Source organism: Vanessa atalanta, chromosome 10 (genome assembly GCF_905147765.1).
Source record: "Vanessa atalanta chromosome 10, ilVanAtal1.2, whole genome shotgun sequence".
In the NCBI taxonomy this organism is placed as follows: Eukaryota; Metazoa; Arthropoda; class Insecta; order Lepidoptera; family Nymphalidae; genus Vanessa; species Vanessa atalanta.
This window is the reverse complement of record NC_061880.1, coordinates 7,185,212-7,211,096: the sequence shown is the minus strand read 5'-3', so window position 1 is coordinate 7,211,096 and position 25,885 is coordinate 7,185,212. Positions and strand designations below refer to the sequence as shown.

The 25,885-nt window shown below is 31.0% G+C and overlaps 1 protein-coding gene across 1 annotated transcript in view; it reads right to left on the bottom strand.

The window, feature by feature from the left end:
- Nucleotides 1-1,024: 1,024 nt before the first annotated feature.
- The window catches only part of LOC125066920 (muscarinic acetylcholine receptor DM1), a 91,297-nt gene continuing 66,436 nt past the window's right edge, over nt 1,025-25,885 (bottom strand). The window contains exons 3-5 of the mRNA XM_047675246.1: nt 5,549-5,657; nt 2,056-2,231; nt 1,025-1,811 (exon numbers count right to left, since the gene is read on the bottom strand). Of these exons, the coding sequence (XP_047531202.1) occupies nt 1,025-1,811; nt 2,056-2,231; nt 5,549-5,657 (1,072 nt within the window). The remainder of the gene's footprint in view (nt 1,812-2,055; nt 2,232-5,548; nt 5,658-25,885) is intronic.

Here is a 25,885-nt window from a genome sequence, read left to right as displayed (position 1 = left end):
GGCTAAATTCTCTCTCGAATACTGTATGACAATATGTAATATCATCCTACACGACTTTCTCATATCGCATCACTAAAAAACTTAATGTACTGCACGTTGGTCTTTAAATTAAGCGTTATTAATTTAATTTTCTTAGTAAATAAAGCGCTATTGCAATGAAATTTAACAATGTTACACTGTAAACATAAAATACCAAATTAATAAGGTCTTCCAAGCACTAAATTCGTCGATTTTAATCCTAAAAGCTCACACTTTACCAGAACATCATTAGAAAGGTTTGACTAGAGAAATTGCTTAAACCGAGACTAAAGACTACTACTGTAATTCACAACATCAGTTGCGATATTTCTACACTACACACTACTCACTCTTATTCGGCAATAAATTTCCTAACCATTGGTTTAATTAAACATTGATCTTCTTATAACAGAAGATTAAAAAAATATTAAGCCAAGGTATCCGAAGATACTAAAAAAATTATTAAATCAACAAATTAATTTAAAAATGGACGGGATTTTAAACTCACTAAATAAATAAAATCGGTTGCTCTAAAATAATCCAGGACAATTTCAAAATATAGAAGATACAGATTTTATGATATTTGATGAAATGCATCGCTTACTTACATTCCATTTTAAAAGACTCAAAAGTGCAGAAACGGATACCAAGTTAAGTCGTTCGACACGCAAAGAAGCGATTTAGTTTGAAAATAGTCTTTTGCTGCACGAACCAAATGAAAGCTTGGATAAAGTGACGCAATTTTTCCTATTTTTAAACTCTAAGCAATTACGAAAAAGTAAGATTTATCTTAAAATAGTGAAGAAGTTGTCGAAATAAATATCAGATTTTATAATTAATGAATTCTACAATCGACTGGAATTTGTTGATTTTTCGCGTTTATTTTTGTTGAATACCAAAATTGGGCAATTACTTATTTTGGTATCAAAAAGATTTATCACTCAGCATCAATATAATTATTTATTTGTTCTAAATTAATATTAAAAAATTATACAACATACCAATTCTAATTATACACCCCTCTAGTCATAGCTTCTCTATTTCTGTTATGCCACTTACAAGTCAAAATTCTAACATACGTTCTTCTAAAAGTTGCATTGCATAGAGCATAGCAAACGGGATTTATAGTAGAGTTTATATAACACAGAGCATAGAAAAAGGACCAAAGTTCGTCAGGGATACACTTGGTGCATGCAGTGAGAGGTTTTAGCAACACGAGGATATTATAAGGCGTCCATGTGATGATAAAAGAAAGAAGAATAGCGGATAACGTTTTCGCCGCTTTTGTTTCTTGTTTCTTCTCTTGAGTTTTCTTTTTCTTCGGTTGTTTAGAAGTTATGCCTTTACCTGCCAACTGTTTAGGAATTATTTTGGCGTTCAAAGGTATTCGAACATCTTGTATGTGTGACGTTCTTCTAGTTAAGGCTGGATGGCCTGCAGGATGTAAGTTAAGTTCAGAATCTCCTCTTGCAGGCGGTCGATAGTGCGTTCGCGTATTTGTTGGTGGTGATTCCTCCGTAATCATTTTAATACTAGGTCTGTCTGTGTCTGCATCAGGTAATCTGATTAAAATAGTGTAAACAGAATCAGCAGATGCAGACTTGGGTGCTGGTGAGGTAGAAGCGTTTATTCTAGTATTTGGTGGAAGAGACCGACTATCTCGCGCAGCCGGTATAGGAGCAGGCGGCTCGAAATTTCTTCGAAGAGGTGACGTACCCCCATCTGCTACACTCGAACCCCCAGATCCACCACGACCAGCATACGGATCTCTAATGACGTTAAGCGACGTACATCTATGACAAAATATTTTGTATTAATTAAAAGGATAAAACAAGAAACATAATTTAGGGTTTTTATGTGAAGAACCAAATTCATTTGAATGTCTTTGAGCATTATAATTTATTTTTTTTCCGGTAAGAAGTAAGTTACCATAAAATTTAAATTAAGATGTACAGTGTCATTACATATACATATACTAATAAATCATAAAACAAAAGATGATTCCACTATTTCTCTAAAGTTTACAGTCAGAATTACCTCGAAACAGAACTCTGAAGTGGTGTCTCAACAGAAACTGGTGTCGCGTATCCAGGGTCAGAAGGTTCTTCTTCTGGTTCCGTGTCCTCCAAATCTTCTCTGCCCGAGTGCCACCACGCAACACACCATTCGGTGACAGCCGCCCAACCGCGCTTGGGCCGACGAGACGAAGCAGTCTATAAGAATTATACTTACATTACTTTATTTGAAAATGTAATATAATTAATCATTATTTTAATCATTAGGTCAATAGAAGAAGTAATTCCAACAATTTTAATGTATTAGAGAAGTATAGAGAAGAACTTTTCGTCAAAGTTAATAAAATTTAGTAATATTTATTATTTATTTATTTATTGCTTTAGAAATACCATCGGCATATTCACAAATCATATTTAGGAAAACAACAAAAGAAAACTTGTACAGTGTGATACACCATTACAGGTATTTACATTTTATTTAATATGCCAGAATAAGTTTCTTAGAATAAATAGACTGGAAATTTTGTTGGCGTCAAATCTATACAACTCTAGAAAAGGGACAAATTAAGGTACTTAGATACACACCTTGGCGATCAGATAACAAAACCAGTTGCCAACACGAACTGAGAAACGGAGGTTCAATCCTACTGCCATTTGCCTAACGTTCCGGGGGCATTTACAGTTGTTGGAATGTCGCCAAGTAAAATGGATACAAACACTAAAATATATCGCCACATTTGAATTTGAGCCTAATGTCTTCATATTAAGAGTGACCGTGGTTGCAAAACGAATACTTGTAAAAATATTTATAACATGGCTAAGCCTCGTGCTGTATTTTATCTTGTAGCCCTTTTTTAATTTCATAGCCGTAAAAGTTTTTATATGTTTATAACAAAAACAATGGAATTAGGATTTTTTTTTATTTACGTATTAAGATGATAGTTTAAGACAAATTTATTTAGATAATTAAAAAACCTCGCGGAATATCATTCAATGAATCACTATTATGAAAAAAAATGGTGCGAGTGACTGTTTTTCTCACAACGTTATTGTGGAATAATTTGGTGCATTTTCAAAATTTCTTAGGCAGAATTGAAATCTGAGCCATTGTGAACAATTTCAATTCATTATTTTCTGACAAATGACTAATCTTGATAAAATACGAAACTGTTTGCGTGCGAACTCTAAAAACAATCACATAAATCTTTCACTGAAAATGAATGAAATAAATACTGAAAATAAATAGACGATTTAAACGGCTCAAATCAAACTTCTGGTATTAAAAGCGTGAGTCCTATAAATTAAATTGAATTTATCGCATACAGGAGAAAGTTGCTGTCGAAACTTCCGCATTGGCAAATTGGAACCAGCTGTGCCAATGATGCAGTGTATACACGCCTCAGAACAAACAGTGTAGAAATGACATCAAAACTTAATACAAGTTATAATTAAGCATATAACTTAATACAGATTGCCTTAAGTATGTTTGCGTTGAAGGATTTATCGAATAAATATAAGAAAAAGATTTATAATCAGAATGTAGGTAACATTCTGATTTATTTACTTTTTTGTTTTATGTAACTTACGTGATATTTTTCAAGGATTATCAATAATCAAATAGTAACCTCCTTATACATATTTAAGACATATTTTATTAATGATAGGCTAAGTATATGAAAATCTTGTAGGTTTACTACACACATTAAAAAGATCTAGTTATTTATTTTTCGTTATTCTATATCATCTAACAACGGGCTTCTCTTGTGATGATAATAGATGTTTAGTCAGTTATAATCTTCTAAATAATAAAGATATGAACAATACTTTAAATGTGATAAATAATATAATTTTAACGCAAACCATCTTAATTGCATGCGTTTGTTCAAGCATCTTGTACTATTACTTAAACCAGTAGTCCATATTACGAGTTATTTTTATTAATAATGATTTGTTAATATTATCTTTAAGTTTCTTATTTTAAAAACCTAATAAATTCACTGTGACTTATCTACAAAAGATATAAGTCATCGGGGACTTTTTTAACCTATATTTGAGGACTAACGATTCACTAAATACAATTTGATGTAATTCGTAAAGTTTAGTCATCGTAAGCCATATAAACAACATATAGCTTGTTTACGTTTACGTTTATCTAATATTATGAAATTGCGAACGTTGCTTAAATTAAGAGCTTACTAATAAAAGTATCTAAGTAATGTAACTTTTAGTTTAAAATAAAAAAAGTTAGGGAACAAACGAACAGACGTACAGTGACTTCTCGTCTTTAAATACAAATTAAAGAAAATATCTGCTATAAAAAATAGTCAAATCTGTGACTCCTGCCAAATCTTTTCAACAAATATTCCGAACCGATGGTGGATTCAAGTTTAACGAACTTGTAAAATTACGATTTTGAACTCTTGAATAAACAACGTTTGATTTTGTATTTATTTATAAGATTTATCAGTTTTTGTGTAAGCATTTGAATCTAGGAACAATAATATTTATTATAAAGGATTTTCGATTTGCACACTAAAACTCTTAGTGTTTTGCTGATTCTTGCTGGACTGTGGACTCTAATGTAAGTGTGTTAGGCGTTTAATTTGTGGTCATTAGTGTTGTAGACTGTAAGATCCATCGTTGTGTTTAACTTCGATGTTATTATTGTATAGTACGTATCGAAACATATTTCCTACACAGCTGTACCGTTACTACTGGTGTATAGCCAGCCGCCAAATACATTTAACCGCAACATCGAATTCAGGTAAACCAACTGTTATCATTAGTCCACATTATATATCCAAACGTAATTTGTGATACATAATGTTCGAATTAATGTTATAATCTAATAATATAAATAGTAAAGTCGATTAAGCGAGCGAAATCAAAAGGTCAAACTGTAACAAGCCCAATGAAAATAAATTGACTCAGAATTATGAGCCATTAAGATGAAAACTGTGGAAAAGTTACATTCTCGTAAACGACCAATATCACCTGGAATTCAGTCCTATGGAAAAATATTCTTCATTTTTATAGTCTCTTTATATGTCGGGTTAGAGGTCTTATAATGATTATAATGACCTTCCATTAAAAATCTATTGTAAGGGGTATGGTACGGTCGTTTACAAGTACAGATGGATACAGTACTCGCTTCTCAACCAAAGTAATGCAATGTATTACTATTATGCCATCATAAGCGGTAAGAATAAGCGGTAAAAATAATACATACGTAGCAAAGTAGGATACTATTTCTATACGGCTGTTATCAGTAGGTAGCGAAGGAATAATTATTTAATATCTACTAAATATTATTGATTTTTAGCAAAAGAGAAGTTTTCAATAAATCCCATTATAATACAACCGCGTCAAGTTAGTATTGCACCCACCCCTAACTTATATTTTTAATCTGGCCTATGATTTAGGTAAAAATATTTTTTATACTATTATTGCTGAATTAGTAAAAGTATTATATATTAAGAGTATTTCTAATAAAATTATTTATATATATGACAAACCTGATGTTCTCTCCAACGCGAGTCGTGTAGCGCACCCCTGACGTGGTACACGGAATCAGCGTCACCAGACTCGGATCTCGCACGGCCGTCCACTTCCCGGGTCTCATCACTAGACAAATAAGATTTTATTATTAATAAAAGATTTCTCCGTTATATATATATATATATATATATATATATATATATATATATATATATATATATATATATATAGTTAACAGATTGTATGATTTTCTTAAGAATTAGATAAAACAGACCGAATCAATCAACACAAGCTTAATTATACACATTAAAATAATATTCACAGCACTTATTCAGTTTGCCAAAGAAAAGCAAATCTATTTTAATAATGCTAATAAATGGCAAATTCTAAAATTTTTGCTCGAAATGCATTCTATTATCCAATTTAATATACAATAAATGTCATATTTTATATTATATTAAAAATGGGTACGCCTTCCAACGTGGGCTCAAATGCGGTAGCTTTTAGAGGTAAAATTATTATTTTACTTATAACCAACCTGTAAGTTTAGTATATCTATCCATTAAAAATTTCGTAATTAAAATCAATTTACAATCAAAAGCCCAATAAATAATTCATCTCACTCTCACTCTTAGTGGTTATTTTTAACTATAATCAACTTGGAGGTTATAATCAGCTCGCTATTAAAATACATAAAAAAATTATTGAGTCGTCGTAGGCTTAAAATTAATTATCTGTTCGTATTCTTATCTGTTCGTTAGCACTGAGTTGTCTACGTTGTTCATTTCATTTCTAGACGCTTTGTTCAGGATTTGCACTATCCTGCTTATTTATTTTTGTTACAAATACTTATTTATGTACTTACATTTATATTATAATTATATATTTATTATATATTTAATAAACTCATATTTTGTTTTTGTATCCGATTTCATAAAAGTGTAATCGATTTCAGAACGTCATTCGGTCGGCTTTAAAAAATAATACAAGATGTTTTCCCGCGCAAAATGATTATTAAAAAAAACAAAAGAGAGTCGCGCATGGAATGAGAATAGGAGATTTTTGTTAACTGGATTTATAACTTCAGGACTATAATATTTATAAAATAAAACAAATAATAAATAAATATTCTGTGTACTGGTAAATACATATATTTTTTTTTTATAGTATCTTCTAAATTTGGAACTCATGGCAACAGTTAGAGTTATAATTTATTAAATTTCAGCATTGTTAAGTAAAATCTAGCTTATCAAGAATTAGTTGAAACACATTCTGTTGTGTATCCTATACTTAATTATTTCTTTACATGTTTAATGTAATTAATTATAAAATAATATGATATGCATTAATTTTATAACTTAACTTTTTTTTTTTTAAAAATCGGACTTACTTAAGGTCAAGGATTTTTGTCTTTACCAGTGACAATTTTGTCTCGACAATCAAAATTATCCTTTAGAAAATTATGTTCAAATAGTGTTTACTTAATGATTAAAATTAAAATATACTTTGTTAAAGTTTGCTTTACTTTATAGAACTTAATTTATAAGATCAAATAAGAATCTCTAGAAGTATTTTAAATAAATAATATATATTATAATAATAGCTTAATACTAAACATATACATTTACATGAAACTCGCTTATTTTAACTATTTACATTGTATACGGTATATAATAACAAAAGCGTTTTATTACTCGGCAAATGTAAGTATTGTTATTAAGTTTTATTGTCATTTATTACTGATGTACTCAATATTATCATGTTTCTTATTTTCAATTTGAATAAATATTGATTTAAATATCAACCCCTCCCGTATTCGCTTGGGTAGAATAAGGTAATAAATCGTATATATTGAAAGCCTTACATACTAAGAAATATCTCACACCTCACCAACACTGCACCAAGATATACAATCAAATAAATAGTTTAGGTACATATTGAAGACCAACATACAAACATTTATTTGTTGTCAAAGAATTACACATAGTACTGACACACACATAGGTCACATCTATTGACTCACCAACTGTATTGGAGTGTTACTAATTTTTCTTTGTATAATAATTTCGTTATGGAAATGGGCTGGGCACAAACATATAAATCAACGGCTTTATAGGTAACAAAACTATACCATGTTCATCTATCTCAAAAAGCATTCGGATATAGAACTAAATCCATACTAACGAAGACGTTATAAGCAACTTATATCGGTATATGTACGTGTATGTGTATATATACTATTTTGGTTTCACACATACGCATAAGGTAGGGGTTAATCAAAAGCACATAAGGCGAGATGAATAGACGTAGCAGAAGTTGGCATTACGCCAGAGTGCATGCGATTTTTAACGTGGAGTAAAACAAAAGAGAAAGCGGTTTTTATAAATAAAAATGCAATAATCTTTATTTTTATTGATGTTCTAATAATGATTTACAAAATTAAATTTTGATAATAATAATTACACTTTAATATTTCAGTTTTAGATGATTATTACAAGTTATCATAAATATGTGTAATTAAAAATGAAGAAGAAAAACATAAAATGAAATGTCAAAAATACATAACTATACTTCAAATTAATAATAATCCATTAAGTTTTGTGTTCAAAATCAATTTAAGGACAAATGTATTATTTCTTCTGCCGATGATGAACACAACAAATATTATTCGTACAGGACGTCTAGCTTTTTTTTCTATACTTTATTTTCTATACTAGAATTTTATTCTTTTATATATAATCGCTTATAACTTGAAATGTTAGACAACGACTTCCATTCTCCAAGTGGAAATTGGTCGCTTCCAAATCGTCTCTAGATTAGTCTTGCGCTGGATACATTTAAATTGCATTGTGTTTTGTTTACCCGTCCTTTTCGTCCACGCTAATTTTTACGTTTTCTGTCTTTATCTTTTCTACACTTGCTATTTCCTTTATTGGAAACGAAGACCTACGAAAATCATCACAATAGCTACATTTGACGGAAATTTGTGACTAATTAATTCACCATTGGATTAATCCGGTCATCGTATTCCATGACAGAAATAGCCTTTCAATTTGCGTATTTAAGGACAGAAATAGGTTTTCAGTGTGTGGAATTGAATGTTTGCTGCATTGAAGCGTGAAAGCAAAGCATACAAATGACCAAACACACTTCCAAATTTAAAATATTGCTAAGAAATCAGTAGAGATTGAATCGGAGAATTTGTAAATCAAAATATCATTCTTCTAATAATCCAACTGAATCAAGAAATCAACTAGTTCAATTCTTATATTCTTTCTTAATTATATGAAAGTTACACTGAAACTTTTTTTATGTTATAGGTGGCAGGACTGCTCCTGCCTGTGAGCCTGCGCTCACTTGATGGAAAGTGACTACCACAGCCCATGGATATCTGCAACATCGGAGGTCTTGCAGGTAAGTTGCCTTGGACGTTCCCAAATCGTATCTGGTAGCTTTAATTTAATCCTTTAAAAGGTTGATAAAAAAAAGTTCCTAAATAAAAATAAATGCTTAATGACGTCAAATGAGCTAATTGGATAGCTAGATGTGACCATTTAAACATTATTTAGAGCTAATATCTATATACACTAATCGTTGTTCTAGACAATCCACTGCATTCATCGTCAACAATAGGATCCAAGCTTATCTCTTGTGCCGGTAATTACTAACTCACTCATCCTGAGTCAAAAGGTAGGCGTATAAGGTATTACCGGTAATTAATTGGTTCGTGAGTGATAGCAAACTGAGATGGCCTAGTGGATAAAATCTATGAATCTTAATCGATGTTTATAGGAACATCTGACCATAACTAATGGCACCGCATAATTTATCTAAATTAAACCAAAAGTTTATCTAAATTAATTTCGTGTAAGAAGGAGAAGGAAAACATCTCGAGAGAACCAGAATATGTCGGATTGAAATCTACCAATCTGTGTAATCTAGGTTACATTGAAGCAACAGCGCGGTGAAATAAGCTCCGAAACACCTCGTGAAGAGAGTCTACTTTACTTTATTTTACCTCCCCGACAAGCGTCTAGTGATTCGACCTAGACTGATGATAAGCCCCACTTACGATCACCGGTCATGACTTCAAGATGACTAAAACTTGGTCATAAAATTAACATCCTTATAACTTTGGCAAGGAGCTAACAAACTTTGAGAACCATTAAATTCTATCTTATCTTCTAACTACTCTACAACTAATCTAAAGTCTGAGATTTATGTTTCTACTTAGTTTATAAGGTAATTAGTGTACATTAATTATCTAGTACGAATAAAAACAACTTACCATATTCTTTATGCCGAAGGAAATGATTTTGTATGTATCATATTACTGGCCTTTGGCTACCTGTCCTATCATTCCACGTGTAATTAAACTATTTGACCATGTATTTTTTTAATTATAATATCAAACAGCTTACTTGGTGGTAGGGCTTTGTGCTAGCCCGTCTGGGTAGGTACCACCCACTCATCAGATATTCTACCACTAAAAAGCAATACCTAGTATTGTTGTGCTCCAGTTTGAAGGGTGAGCCAGTGTAACTACAGGCACAAGTGACATAACATCTTAGTTCCCAAGGTTGGTGGCACATTGACGGTGTGAGGAATGATTAATATTTCCTACAGCGCCATTGTCTATCAGCGATGGTTGCCACTTAACATCAGGTGGCCAATTTGCTCGTCCGCCTACTTATATCATAAAAAAAAGTTTATTTATATATTTATATTTTGCCAAAGTGTTACCACGTGACGTTTTTTGCGTAAATCTCGAAATAATCGCTCAAAAAAATATTTATGGACAAATATTTATAGTTATTTTACAGTTTTTTTTTTTTTAAGTTAAGTTTTTTCAAAGAGACAGTAAGCTCAAATTTTGATTTTAATAACGGAACTAGATTAATTTTACGTTTTTTAATTTGGTCAGTGTACGCTTTTCATTGTTTTCGGAAATAATACTTCTATTTTGATGCCTTATAAAAAGAAAAACCGAAAAGCGGTTTTTAATTTATGTTTTATGAATGATTAATTAAGGTTAATGATTATGATTATTGTCATTAAATTAATCTCTACTAACTATATAATTTTGCCACCATTCCACGCAAGATTTATACAGTAACTATTTTTAATTCATATTTGTACATATTTAAGGACTTAATGTTAATACTTTTGTACTAATAAAAACAAAATATAATTGTAGACGAACAATAATTGTATTTATAACACTTTTACTCGTTAGTTTTTAAAGTTTATTATTATTTTAAAGTTGTGTTCATTATTTTTTTTATTGAAAATAAAAATAAAATAATATCATAATAATAATGAATGGCCTTGTATTGGTGTAGTAAATATTTTAAAATAACTCTTCAAATTTTCTTCGTAATATTACTAGTTATTATTATTAAATGCATAGAAAACGTTTTAAGCGATTTCTAGTATTCTAGTACTAGTCGGGACTTAAGAAATTTTGGAAACTAATCGAACTAATTATTATGGTCAGCCATATTGTTTTTTTGACCAATGATCATATGTTTAAGCCGATCGATATATTTTTAAATGTCGGACACAAATATATGTAATAATGTAGATCAAACTTGCTGCACAAAGCTGGGTACCAGCTTTCTTTCTTTGGTCATTATAATACGCGTGATTTAAATGTTACTTCTTACAGATAAAAAACCAGAATGAACCTCGGGGAAAATTTAAGAATACGAAAAAGAGAACTTTTTTTTGTTAGCAAACGCGAACGTCTGTGTACCGTGTCGCTTGGTAAAAAGCTTAGATGCAGTCTGGAATGAAAAGCGTTTGTCTGTATAAAGAATATTCACTCTTCTCTTGAAAATTTTCCAAATCGCATTTGTCTGGAAATACAAATACCAGACACGAGCTTTATTCAACAACTAACATATCAAAGGCACGTTATTGGATTTTTTTTTTTTTTATAGTTTTGTTAACGCTATTCAATGGAACGGTCACGTGGTTAACCCTAAATTCTTTATACACTTAGCATATGTGCTTGCGACACGGATAAATTAGCAATGTAATGTCAGTTTGTACAATTAAACCTGTTGATTTATATAACTACAACAGATATAAATATCTACACCTACTACAAAGTTACTCCACAAAGAAGTTGCTTTTAAGCCGAAGCTCTAATTTCTTATTAAAAGTAACATCGTGAATATCTGAACAGCTATTTTACGAATGTGTATACCTTATTTTATTTTTTAAACATTTTGGAATTATGCGCTTTCCCGCTCATTAATAAGATTGAAATTCGCAGGACTACTTGCGGAAAAAACAATTCTTATATTAGACCTCCATCCAAAATTATGACAATCAAAACTCAACTTAAAGACTTACCCTGAAAGAACGATAACAGCTTGACTCACCGAAGCATTTATGATTCTTTAGTCAATGCAACAGATAGAAATTCACGAGAGTGCTTACTGCGTCTCAGATGGTTTATACGGACTTAAGAGTATTCGGTATCAGGCAATTTGACGCTGTATGCTTAACTAGTTAGAGTCTATTTTGAGTTTTCGACTTGATTTATCCATCCTTTTGTATCGTGAAGCGGTGTATTTTCAAGGTGGATGAAACCGTTTTTCGGAGTCGGTATGTATGTTTTTACTTCACTGTTTTGCGCTTTTGTTGAAAATATTATTTTATGTGTTTTTCGTTCATTCTCAAGACTAGTTTTTAATTATAGAAAAACAGCATTTCATCATTTTCCACATTTCATATAAATCACATCAGTATCGTAATGGGAAACTTTTCTTACTTTTATTTACTATTATTCTTCAATAATCTCTTAGATAAATAATTGTATTAATATTGGAAACCTAACTCAATTCTAGAAACATTCTTGCAATAGAAAATGAGCGGGTGTTGCTTTAAAGTAAAATTAATAAGGTTCCACTCAGTTGCCTCTATGCGCGAATATAAAATTATTATATTATACAAATAAGACGTAATTTCAGAATCTAACAAGACATGTTTATTGAATAATAAAAACCCAGTTTTTTGAAAATTCTGACAGTCGTTAAAAATAGGCGTACACGTTTTATTTGTATAATTTTTTCTCTTACGTTACATTAACTTATCAAGATTTTTTTTTTAAACATCTTTCTTTTTATTCAAAGATTTGGTAAAGATAATATATTTTCTTTTCTCCACCACCAAAATTCTAACAACAGATTTAGTAGAATTGATTGAAAAATTCAGTTCCAAGATTTTCCACGCACATAATAACTGGTGAAATATTGTAACCATAATACTTATATAATAAAGCGGAATACTATTGATACCAAGAACTGAAATCCGCTGTATTTTTAACTGTTACAGGTATGTATTTATTGACCTTATACTAGACGATATACATATATATACTTGCTTGCTTTGCTAGACTTGAAGCAAACATAAACGAACACAACAGAACACCTCCTATTATTATTGAGCAATATTTAATATAAATTACATAACAATAGTTAGACATTGACTTTAACATTCTTAAAAACAAAAGCTTCACCATTTATATTTAATATTTGAATTAACAAATTTAAAAATCTTTGTAAACGAGCAAACGGGGGACTTTAATCAGACCAAATTCAGGCAGGTACGTTTAATTGTTATATTTATAAGTTGTTTGCGTAAAAATCGTCATACAAAACAAAACGGACTTGTTTTTCGCGAGGAACAGCGTGATGTCAGATTATATCGTCCATTCTGACAGGACAATTTACATTTATTTCTGTTTGGATATTTTAGCGCAAAACATTGTAAAGCCCGTTTTTATTTTATCTGAACTATTTGTTACGTCTTTTTGCCAGGATCAACTATTTAAACCATGTTACGTTATATACTTAATGGGACTATCTTGCTACACTTGAAAAAGATTATTTTCAAATGTTGTAAGATTTTCGGGTAGCTTTTAAAATATCTGAAAAGACATTTTGTTTAAAATAAATCTAGAGTCAGGATCAGACGGCAATTCCAGGTGAGTATAACTGTCCTAATGGTCATTGATGAGTTTTGCCATGGCTGGCCATTTGATATATAAAACACATAAATAAATATTCTTTAGAAGAATTTGAACCCATTTTTGGTATATCACCCAAAGCGGATCTGGTTAGGCAATCAAATTAAGATTTAGGACTTTTTTCGGCAAATACACAATATTTCTGATATATGTACATTTTTTACAATATTTTTGACTTAGTTCATGTAACTTTGTTTGCTACGAGAATACATCTTACTATATTGGAAATGCAAATTGTTCAAGCCAGCAATTTATGTGATAATCTAATAAACCAAGGCTTAATGTATAGAACGTGGATCTTAAGCGAAGAACACGGATGCAAATGCACACATCGCTGAAATTTCTCGTGCTCTGTTTATGTTGTTAATGTGTCTGATGCTGATTTGTGTATTACAGTATTTGACGAAAATCTACGAAACTTATCCACTAATCTACAGTTTACTTGGTGGCTTTGTTTTCTACAGGACCATGTTACATATTCTACCACCACGCAGCCATAGTTAGTATGATTGAGTTCCGATTTGAAGGGTGAGTGAACCAAAATATATCGTTAAGGATAATAACATCTTTGTTCCCAAGGTTGGTGATGCATTGAAGCTGTAGGGGATAAGTTTGTATGTCGCTGTTATTGGTCGCCATCGTCTATGTTAATATCTCTAGGCGATGGCGAACAATTCCCAACAGGTGCCCAATTGTCAGTCTGTTTATCTATTTTAGATGTTCCTTTTCCCTATTCCCTCTATTCTCGTACCGTATGGTACGCATTTACATACAAAACATAAATGCAAATAATAATATGAAGTTAAATTCACCCTCGCACTATTTTTGTCAAAGTACTGGACACATAATCAATCCTCTTTACAATTCACGGTAACTCGTCGTGACTATTCTCCGCGGTTTTAATTTATCCGCAATTGTATTTTACTCCAATCATTCATTCAGTCCGCTCTCATTGGTGCTTTAGCTCTTAATCAAGAAGTACAGCTAACTAATTGACAAGTTTAAAACTGTAACTATGTGGAAGGAACTTGAATTTTAAAACAGAGCGATGAAAATGAAACGAAGTAAGGAATTGTACTGCGAATCAGTATTCTATCGATATTTACAATGTGGCCTTATTAGTTTCCAATGCCTCTAATATGAGTTTGCAAACTCAATAGTCGATGTAAATTGCTTACAAAATTTTATAAGCCATTCTGTAAGGAACTATAATAATTTTTTTAAGGCGTTAACAATAAAGATAAAATATTTGTTAAAGATGAAACTAACGGTGACTTGACTGACTTGAATTATTGACATTAATTAATGATCATATGGTAAAATATTACATAATTGAAGAATAGGTGTTTTACTTTTTCGTAATCTTGATTAAATTAATACATATTTGACGAAAACTTATGACACCTATTGTTAGGAAATTACATCAAAGAAGTCACTACTTTGTCTTTTAGTATCTTTGAATTCCCGTTGTGTCTAATTTTTATTATGAAACATGTAAGTGGATATGTAGGCCACCTGATGATAAGTGGTCACCGTTGCACATAGGCATCGGCGCCGTCAGAAGTTTTAATCATTCCTCATATAACCAATGTGCAACCACCCTGGTAACTAAATTATTATGTCTCTTGTGCCTGTAGTTATACTGGCTCACTCACCCTTCAAACCGGAACACAACAATATAAAGTATTGCTGCTAGGCGGTTAAAGTTATGATACTTGTGGTACCTACCCAGATAAACTTGCACAAAGCCCTACCACCGCGTAAAATTATAATGGCCAGTACACTGGCTTCTGGTTTTTTAATGTTTAAATATATTGTCGTTGTTTATCAAGTAACTCTTAACCGAACAATTACATGGCGCGTTCACATCCGAGCAAGCACTGAGTTTTCATACGCTTAATTCATGTTTATAATTTATTCATCTCGTTCTGAGCGCTAAAGTAAAATATTTTGAAGTAATCAACTTGTGTTGGATGAAAATATCATATCATATTTACTGCTAAAATGCTGAATAAACCAGATAAAAAAGAATGTAAATTCATTCTAATTAGTATTATTATAGAATATTTTTAAATGTTTATGGTTTATGACACACTAAAATTGTTAATACCGTTAGATTATAATCTATTTCGCGAGACAGTAAACTATTAAAATATAGTGATTGAGATACTAATTATAACGTAACGATTTTTTTCGATAGATGACAAAAGTATCGAAGTTAACTTCAGTAAGAATTTTATAAACTGTAACTTACCAATCGAACGATTATTTATGAATTATCGAAATTACAATCTCGCGAGATGTATTATAACCTAAGAGCATTTATAATTTCGCATGTGTTACATTATAAAATACTACTGAAATGTCTAATGTCTTATCTAGCCGGTTTGAATTCGAAAAATCTATATTTTGAATTACGAGTACTTTTCATATTAAATAATATTAAAAAAATAGTGATTACTAAAACAATTGAATTACATATTACTTTGGTTTTGTACTGTTGCTATGTAATATATTGTGGCTATATTTTTTTTAAATAACTATAAATCACAAATATATTTATTGTATATTAATGTAATGATGAATTCAAACATCTTAAAATTCGGATTAATGACATGATGAGATGAAAAATAAACTTTAAAAGAACGAAAAAATTTTGTAATATTTATTACACACAATACAATACAGATAGAAAAGTGTATACTAAAGTCCGTTATGTCATGGCTTTATAGCGATCTCTTCCAGACAACCTATAACTAAGAACTTGAAAATTAAGACAAATTGCATTGAAACTCGTGAAGTTTGTATTCAATGGCAACATATAACATGAAATCTAGCACCCAGAAATGTAATATAATCAAAAATCTATATCTCCATTCCAATGTTCAGCCAAGTTCCTCATTCCGTGTTTGACCGCAGCAGCTCGTTTTGGTAATTAAATTAATGCAAATACTTCATATTTTCCGTCGAAATGGAAAATGTTTACTGAATATTTTAACCCTTCTTTAAATATTATTATTTCGTTTTTCGTCAGTGGTCGGATGTGACCGTAACGTAAACATTTTTTTTGTCAATATTGATACAACTGAATAAATCTTTGCGCGGCATTTTCGGCTCAATACAGATGTAACATCAGGTCAAGTGGCCCATTCATTATACGACTCCACATCCCGGTTTGAAACTGTTGAAATCAATTTATATAATTGGGTTTTTCTTTGAAGGAATTCTCCAATGCACCCCTGTTCTCCGTTTGCGAGTGTTACAGTTGAGACCAAAACACGTAAATCTGTTCAAGTTGGTATTACGCCTGAGCTTTTTGTTGTCAAATCGGTATGTCGTCTCATCTGCTTATTGAAATGATATAATAGAGAAAGCGCTGTGTTTGCGTCCACACTGACTAGTGTACAGTAATATCTTCAGTGTAAACGGCTATTCTTTGAGATTTGTTAGTCATTTATTTTATTTATATTGTCATGAAGCCTTTCATAATTAAAATATTCAATATTAAAATTAATATAGTTTTAGGACCTAAATGTATTTAACAAGCTTAATCATGAGAAACAAAAGTAATTGTTGATATGATTAGAATTAACATATTAATTAATTTTAAATATTTGTTTTTATTTTGAGACATTAAGAAATCAAATGAGACGTACGTTGATTATTTTGTTTACATTATTTTACTTTGGTTTAAATTATTATTTTAAGTTGTTGTTCTGTTCATTATTTTTCCTTTTTTAATTTTGTTTAATTTATTAATTTTTGATTGATAGATAGAAGAATGATCCGATCCGGGCCATTAACCACGGGTGCCACTTGAAAATCAGCAATCCAGTATTATTGCAACATAATGCTGGGGTGGTAACCCTCAGGTCAAGTCAATATGTATTTTAGTTAAGTAAACATCCAGGGAGTATCTATTGCACATGACGACCTCAACTATTTTAAGAGGTTCGTCATGTACAATGTATGCCTGTGCCTTTTTTTATATAGAATTGTGTTTGCTTGGTCAATAAAACGTTATTTATTTACTCGACAAATTTACTATTCGCTTAACAATATAATTAAATATTTATATTGTATTTCTTCATACATAAAAAAGTTCCATAAAAACAGACATTTAATAATCCAAACTCAAAACTATTGAACTTTATAAAATAATGATAAATAATGATAGATATGGAACAAGTATACACGTATACCAGGGCAACATGTTCGTTAAGGTGGTTTCCTTACTGCATACAAAGTTACCACAATCGAGCCGCAACACAAAGACATATGTCCTTCCCTTTCATTAGCCAGACACGCGCATAATGCCTTCTCGTTTGATATATCCTTCCTTGCCTCACAACAGCTGGAGATGGTATCGACTGACAGCGATTCAACGTGTTCTAAATAGTGTGAGAAAATCTATAGTTATCTGAGACTCAACATAATAGGCAAGAATGAATAAAGTAGAAATGGAAATAGTATGTTTCCATATTCAACTAACGTCCGTCTACCGTCCCGCCTTTGCACGAGATAAAATCTTTATTTTACCGGCACGAAATATAGAATAAATGGAAATTGAATGTTTTCATATTGAACTAGTTACCTATCCCGAATTGACGGACAGTTAATATATACATTTCAGCCCGTGCAATTTTACACAATGAGATATATACGTTCTCCAATAGTCCTATTAAGATGTTAAAAAAAATATAAAAACTTTAATCTGACTTAATATTAAAATATTTATATGTTAACGCTGAATTTCTGAATATGATTTAGAGGTTAACAAATCTTAAGATTCCGATATTCGAGTAGTTAGACCAACTGATATTTTATCTTCTATATCTACATCATACTATATAGTCTATGTAAATCGTAAAACTATAAACTAAAACAATATAGAATTACCCTATCCAAAATATCCATAGAAACTGGTAAAAACAAATAATAAGCCAAAACTTATCCTATTATAACAATCGTATGACATATTATGTTATCATAATAAAACGATGCAAATATGATACTTTGCTTATGGAATAATAATAATAAATACACAAAATTATTATATATCATGTCATGTCATGATGATATAGTAGTGCAATACCTTCATTAAAAGTATACCACCTCGCCTTATTGCCTCCACTGTTGACAGGAGGGCTGGTGTTTTTTGCCCAGAGGATCGGCATTCTTGTCACCATTCCACGCGGTCAAGATTTACACAGTAACTATTTTTGACTCACATATGTATATATTTAAGGACTCAATATTAATAATTCTTACGTAAATTAATCACTTAACGTTACATTTGATAATATTGTATAATACATACAGTAATTGCAATATTAAAAATCGATAAAGTAATTTAAAATATATTTATTCTTAACATGAAAAGAGACTTTACAATTTATTTTTATTATTATTTAGAGAGATAAGTTTCCTCTTTCGTTAAATAAATTGCCACCATTTGAAACATTTCGAGACGCGAACGTTGACAAATTGCTTGGACACGACGAGGAAAATGTACCTACTCTGAGTGTAGCCATTTATTTTTAAATTTGATTAAATCGTTCGATGACAGGACCGCTAATACTAATAAATCCGCTTATATATTTTTCTTGCCTACCTTCATTATTAAAAAAAAATACTTAGCGCGTAGTATTTAGAATTACAATACAAACAAAGATTATAAAGTATTTTTTTACCATTCATGACTTTAATAAAATAGTATAAAAGGTTTGATTTATACATTTTGCTTTTCATCATTTTTTATCAATAAATGGAAATATATTCCCATTTTATTTTAATTGAATAAACATATTTTTGATTCTAATTGAATATTCTTGGCATCGATCAATTATATTACTGATTAATCTGGTAACATTCAATAATGCGCCGCTGCCAGTATTTTATTATTTTTCTATTCAATTATTAGAATCTCATTTTTATTCATCCGTTTTGTCGATACGGTCTAGTTGCACACCGTATTGTTTGATTGGCACAATAGCTTGTTTATATTATTTGCGCTCGTTAGTTGGCTTGAGTATACTATAATTTTATATTTCATATTTAAAAAGAGCTATCGTACTAATCATGACTCCCATCGGTGGCGAGAATGCTGGAAGTATTTACTCGTTAAATCGTAATTCCAATTCTCTGGGCAAAAATGATATGGAGACAATAATAGTGGTATAAGTCATATGTAAATAATTTATTTTCCATATAAAGTAGCAGGTAATAGTGAATTCAACTTAGATCTGAAAAAGAAAATTGTTACGTAATAAAATTCTGCTTTCTAACAACACAACTAACATCACTGTGTATCAAAAGTAACAGCCTGTATATGCCCCACTACTGGGCTGAGGCCTCTTCGCCTTTTTGACAAGAAAGTTAAGAGCTTCCTCCACCACGCTACGCAATATTTGGTTAAGATGCGCCCTGGCCACTGGGTCCTTGCGTCTCATTTAAATTACGTATTAATTTCTAGTTTTTCTAGAAAGCAGAGCATGTACACTGATGTCACCTAATTATAAGTGGCATTCACACATAATATTAATTTATTTTATCAGAAGTGTGTACAATGCCTTCACGTCGTTAATGCGCCAACCCTGACCACACGACCTTGGATTTGGTAATAAATCTCCCGTGACTATGACGTCTAAATCTACATGATCAATATAGGTTATTTCTGCTAAGCTTCTACAATTAGAAGAGTTAACCTTCATTATAACGGTCTAAATAAAACATTGATATTGAAGGATAAATATACAAAGAAAAATATGATTTTATGGCCAATACCTTAACTGTCATACGCTACCTGATGATAAGTGGTCACCCCCGCCCATAGACAAAGGCGGAAATATTACCCAATAACCATTACTTACGTATGCCTGTAGTTGCTTCTTTCAAGCCGCTTTTAGTCGCATTGCTGTTTGGCCGTAGAACATATGACATGTGGGTGGTGGGTGGCTTGCACAAAGCCCTACCATCAAGTAAAAGTTTCATCCGATTGTGATGAAACCGCGTGGAGTTAGTACAAATAGTAATGTATGTCATTCGCGTCCACATTAAATATATTTTAGAGATGTAAAGATGTATAATGTAATTTATTTTGAGGATTAGATTAAATGCTAAATTTCTTATTGACATAATCAGTATTCCGGACCGGTGCTAGATTAACGTAATTGTTTGAAACTAACTAAACTATTAACTTTTAAAAGGTCTACTGTAATAAAGTATATTTTGATAAGCATTTTTGTGTCCACTTTTACAATATTCTAACGACAAGCGACTCTACCTTGTATTGTTGTATTCCAACGTGAAGGGTCAGTGACCTGGTTCTATTGTATGCACAAGTAACGTATCTTGAATCTCTGTTGTCAGCGAATTGCCAATGTAAGAGACTTATTGTGAATGACTTTGTCAAATGAAACAGTTTTCCATCATGTCACCTAGCTAATCGTGTTTCTGCTTGATACATTAACCCATAAAAATAACCATTCGTTTACGACGACTAAGTTATGGATGAAGGTGAGACTGAAAAATAAATGTGTTGAAATAATTATATAAAAACTTTTTTGAGGTGGATTTACATCAAACAGATGGAAATATTTTTTTGAGACAGAAATGTATTTCTCGGGGCGCAATGACTTCATGTCCTCATTAAGATATCTTTTAACTTAAATTACACCGTACAGTATGTACTCGCTGATCTCAATTTATTTTCTGGTAAAATATTATTTAGCAGTAAATTATAATAATAAAAATTTATTGAGATAAAGTGTAGACTTACGAATCAAAATACAGTTTTATATTTCTAAATAAAAGCAAAACAAATGAAATATTAAGAATAAAATTAAAAAACCAAAAATAATATCCGCCACGTTTACACCTCGACTAATATTGGGTTTATTTAAGTATAATATTAATGACGTGTATTATTCTGAAGAAAATGTTGTTCATTTCAAAATTTCCCAAAATTATCAATATACATATATATATGTTAAGCGAAAATATATATATTAACATGTAATTAATTCACGGAATAAAATGAACCCTTTTCCTTAAAATCATTTAAACTGAAAATGTTCAAGATATATTGAAACTTAGAGAATTATTCAAATAAACGTCATTTCATATAATTGATATAGAAATAGGAGGCTAACTGAGGCTAATAAATTGCATTAAATTGCTCATAACAAAATTATGTTCTAAATGTTCAAGAAAAGAGTAATATAACGGCCTCTAAAATGTTAATTAGAAGGACATTTGAATTTCATAAAAAAAAATTGACGTAATGTTTTATTATTTTATCTATGTCCAACTTAATAATTATTTAAATCTCCTTGTTTAAATTTTACAAAAATCTTATAAATATTATGCTTTGATTAAAACAATTAAAATCTTATTTAATTTAAAACTTACCTTAATTAAATAAGTTTAATTTAATCAGTACAAAACTATAGATAACCAGCTTCTCTCTCCTCCCCGGAGCAACGTATTCGTTTTAATAATAAAATTAAAATGTTTTTTAATATTGATCAAAACAAAAAGATAAAACAGGGTGGAATTAATGAAAAGGAATAACTAATGAGTAACATTTAATATAATCCTCAAAAATTACGTTAGCAAAATTATGAAAGCCATGAATCCTAACTATAAATTATTATTAATGCTTATAATGTTTGGTGCGCTTTTAACTACCTAACCGATTAACATCAAACAGAGTAACGCTAAGGATACCTAACACCTGACAAAATCCTCCCAAACCCCAGCACTAGGACGAATTCGCAATCGGAACTAGTAATGTATATTTTAATTGATATGCGTATGCGGTACTAATCGGATTGTGATAATTAAAAAACCAACATACATGGAGCGTTAAGGTTGTATTGGCCTTGGTAATCAATTACGATTTCAAGGCGTCTTCAGACAGTTGAGTAGTCATTGTTCTAGGAACTAACGCATAAATGGCTCATAATGAGTCTGACGGTGGCCTATCTTTGGCAAACAGCCATGCCCTTAGGATACGATTATGTTCGACCATAGCTTTGCTAGAAACCTATCAATTAGAATGTAGCTAGTTTCATCATTTTAAAAGTATAAATAGAAAGTTTATACTATGTTTAGATTAATGTCTAAGATTTATTTGAATTAAAACCTCTAAGTAAATAACAAATGATGTTCTTAAACTTAAACAGTTTACAATAATTATTTATTTATTCGATAATTTTATGTCGTTTTTGAATTACGCAATAATACTATATAATATGTTGACTAGTATTTGTAAATTAAATTATATTATTGTATGTATTATGAACGTAGTTTTACTTGTTGGTAAGGTTTTGTGCAAGCCCATCTGGCTAGGTACCACCCAATTATTAAATATTCTACTGCCGAGCAGCAATACTTTGTATTGTTGTGTTCCGGTTTGAAGGGTGGATGAGTCAGTGTAACTTCAGGCACAAGGAATATAACATCTTAGCTCAGTTTGTCTGGAAAATATAAATAAGTTTTATGATTTTTTTTTTAATATATATATATATATTAGTGGTGTACAATAAAAATAACATTCCTGCTAAAGGACCTGATACAGTGCGGAAAATATTTTTTGATAGATTAAAATCTCCAATACATTAACATAGATTAACAGCCTGTAAATTTCTCACTGCTGGACTAAGGCCTCCTCTCCCTCTGAGGAGAAGGTATGGAGCATATGCCACCATGCTGTTCCAATGCGGGTTAGTGGAATACGCATGTGGCAGATTTTTTTTGAAATTAGCCACATGCAGGTTTCCTCACGATGTTTTCTTTCACCGCCGAGTACGAGACGAATTATAAACACAAATTAAGCACATGAAAACTCAGTGGTGCTTGCCTGGGTTTAAACCCGCAATCATCGGTTAAGATGCGCGCGTTCTAACCACTGGGCTCTTTAAAATCTCCAATTTCAGATTAAAATCTCCAATACAAAGTTATAGTATATATCGGTAGTTATAATTTGAATTCAAAGTATTATAGGGTTGATAAAACTGGATCATCCGGGAAACACCACTGAATTTGTTAATAATTCTATTAACTCAATGACACTTAAAAAGTATCACTTCAATTTTCCGCACATAACCATCGTATAATTTCCATAGACGAAAATATATTACGTGATATTATTATTAACCCAATTTGGATTTGTTATTGTAGTCTTGGTCAATTATTAAGAGGCTTGAGTTAGGATATAAAACATCACGCTACGACCACGGATGGAGCAGTTATTTTCAACTCGGACCAGCAAGTATATGTACATATAAATTACATCTGCTTGGACCACGAATCTAGATTCTTCGATTAGGATTTGAATGAATCACAATCTCAGCGGGAATATTTCCACAGCTGGACAAATACCCCTCTCGAAGATCTCAACGGTGGCCTATCTTGCGCTAGCCGTATCCAATGGCTTTTTATAACAAGATCGCCTGTTCACCTTACTCTACAAGATGAACAATAAGGGCTTCCCCACACTGCATCTTCTAGTTCGTAGACGTCACTTCAGAACTTTTCTGTTCCAGCATCCATCCGATCCATGAGCGAAGGGCCTCCTCTTACAAAAACTACAACACTAGTTCATACCCTCAACGCAAGTCCGAAATAATTTAATACCCTTTCTCTTAACGTAGTGTCATAACAAACAAGCACCGGAGGTCGCAGTTTGGTTTCAGGAAAACAATGAACGGAGCGAAGTTTTATCTCAACGGAATAAGTTAGTCTTGTGTGGAAACAAAGTAAGCAAACAATATTTTCCCAACAGACGAGAATTTCGAACTTTGAAGGATCCATGTGTATAGTTTTTTTGATATTACACATATATTTGTAACACTTTTCATTACTTAAACAGTAAAGAAAGTAGTTCTTATTTATAGGCTTAACAACGAAACGACGTATAATAACATTTTTAACAATTATGTATTATTCTTTGTGCACGTATACATAAAATCATACAGATTATTAGTAATATGAACAACGACATTGTGACGGATTAATAAAAACGGCTCATTTTTTTTTAATAGAAAGTTTAGTTAACGGCGAATATTCCTAAAAATTCTCAACCCGGAACTACAGCATCATTTCGCCTAGTGTTTGCACACAATAGATTGACTAAGATTAATAGGCGTTGCACCGTGACACGCCACCGGCTCTGGAAGGGTTCGAAGGCCACGCGTACCGCAAATTAATTAACAACGGGTTTTATAGCGAAATTGCTCTTTTGAAATAAACAACGGAAATAAATCACTTTTTAAATTCAATGTTGTCAGCGTATTTTTGTATTAAATTGTTTATTTAAGCTTCCCAAAAAAGATTAAAATATTCAATTCTGTTAAAATCTGGTTATATGAGACATCGTAAAATAACCTTTGTTTTTTTTTTTTTTAAATAAAAACAAGACATTTTATTAATAAAACTTTATATTATTAAAAAAATAATGTTCTTTTAATACGGAATAAATACATTTATTTCATTGAGCACGGTAATTGTGGCAAAGTATTCCTCCACTAATGTCACGGTCTTGTTTTCTTTGCTTAAGTTGTTAAAACTATTATAGTGGCATCAAAAGTTTTAACTGAAATTTTAAACCTAAACAGCACTTTGATTTTTTTACTTCGTAATAGAGAAATAAAAATCGTAATCGTATGAATAAAAAATAGATATATTTAATCAATTTAAATAGCATTATAAAATCGTTTTTCTGTTTGGTACAATCGAAAATATTAAAACTACACGACAAAGTATGTTAACTAATACTTATAATTAATGTTATACATTGAAATTAGTATCAAACGCACCTGCAGCTCTGACTTTCAGTTGCGCTTAAAATAGATGAAGGATAAGACTCTACGTGTAAATCGTTGAAAAAATTATTATGAAATTAAACTAAATATTCCTTAAAAATGAATGACTAAACTTATGAGGCTATAATTCCCGAGGTCTCGGGTTCGAACTGCATACATATATGTGTATGAAGTTTTCTAGCAATCGTTTAATATTAATTGAATGATGAGCGAACAGGATGCTTTAACTACGCATTGTCAATATATATAGGTAAGAGTATGACTTTCGACCAATTTATTGAATATATTTTATAGTTGAGTATCTCGATCTATTTCGATAGTAACTTGATATTATATTATTATATATATAAAAACGCGGTACTTCTGCCAAATTTCTCCGACACATTAAATATTGGTTACAATGTTTACTTTACTGTCGAACACGAGAAATTGATTTAAAATCAAAAATTCACCGCATGAAAATTAAATGGTGCTTGACTGGTTTTGAA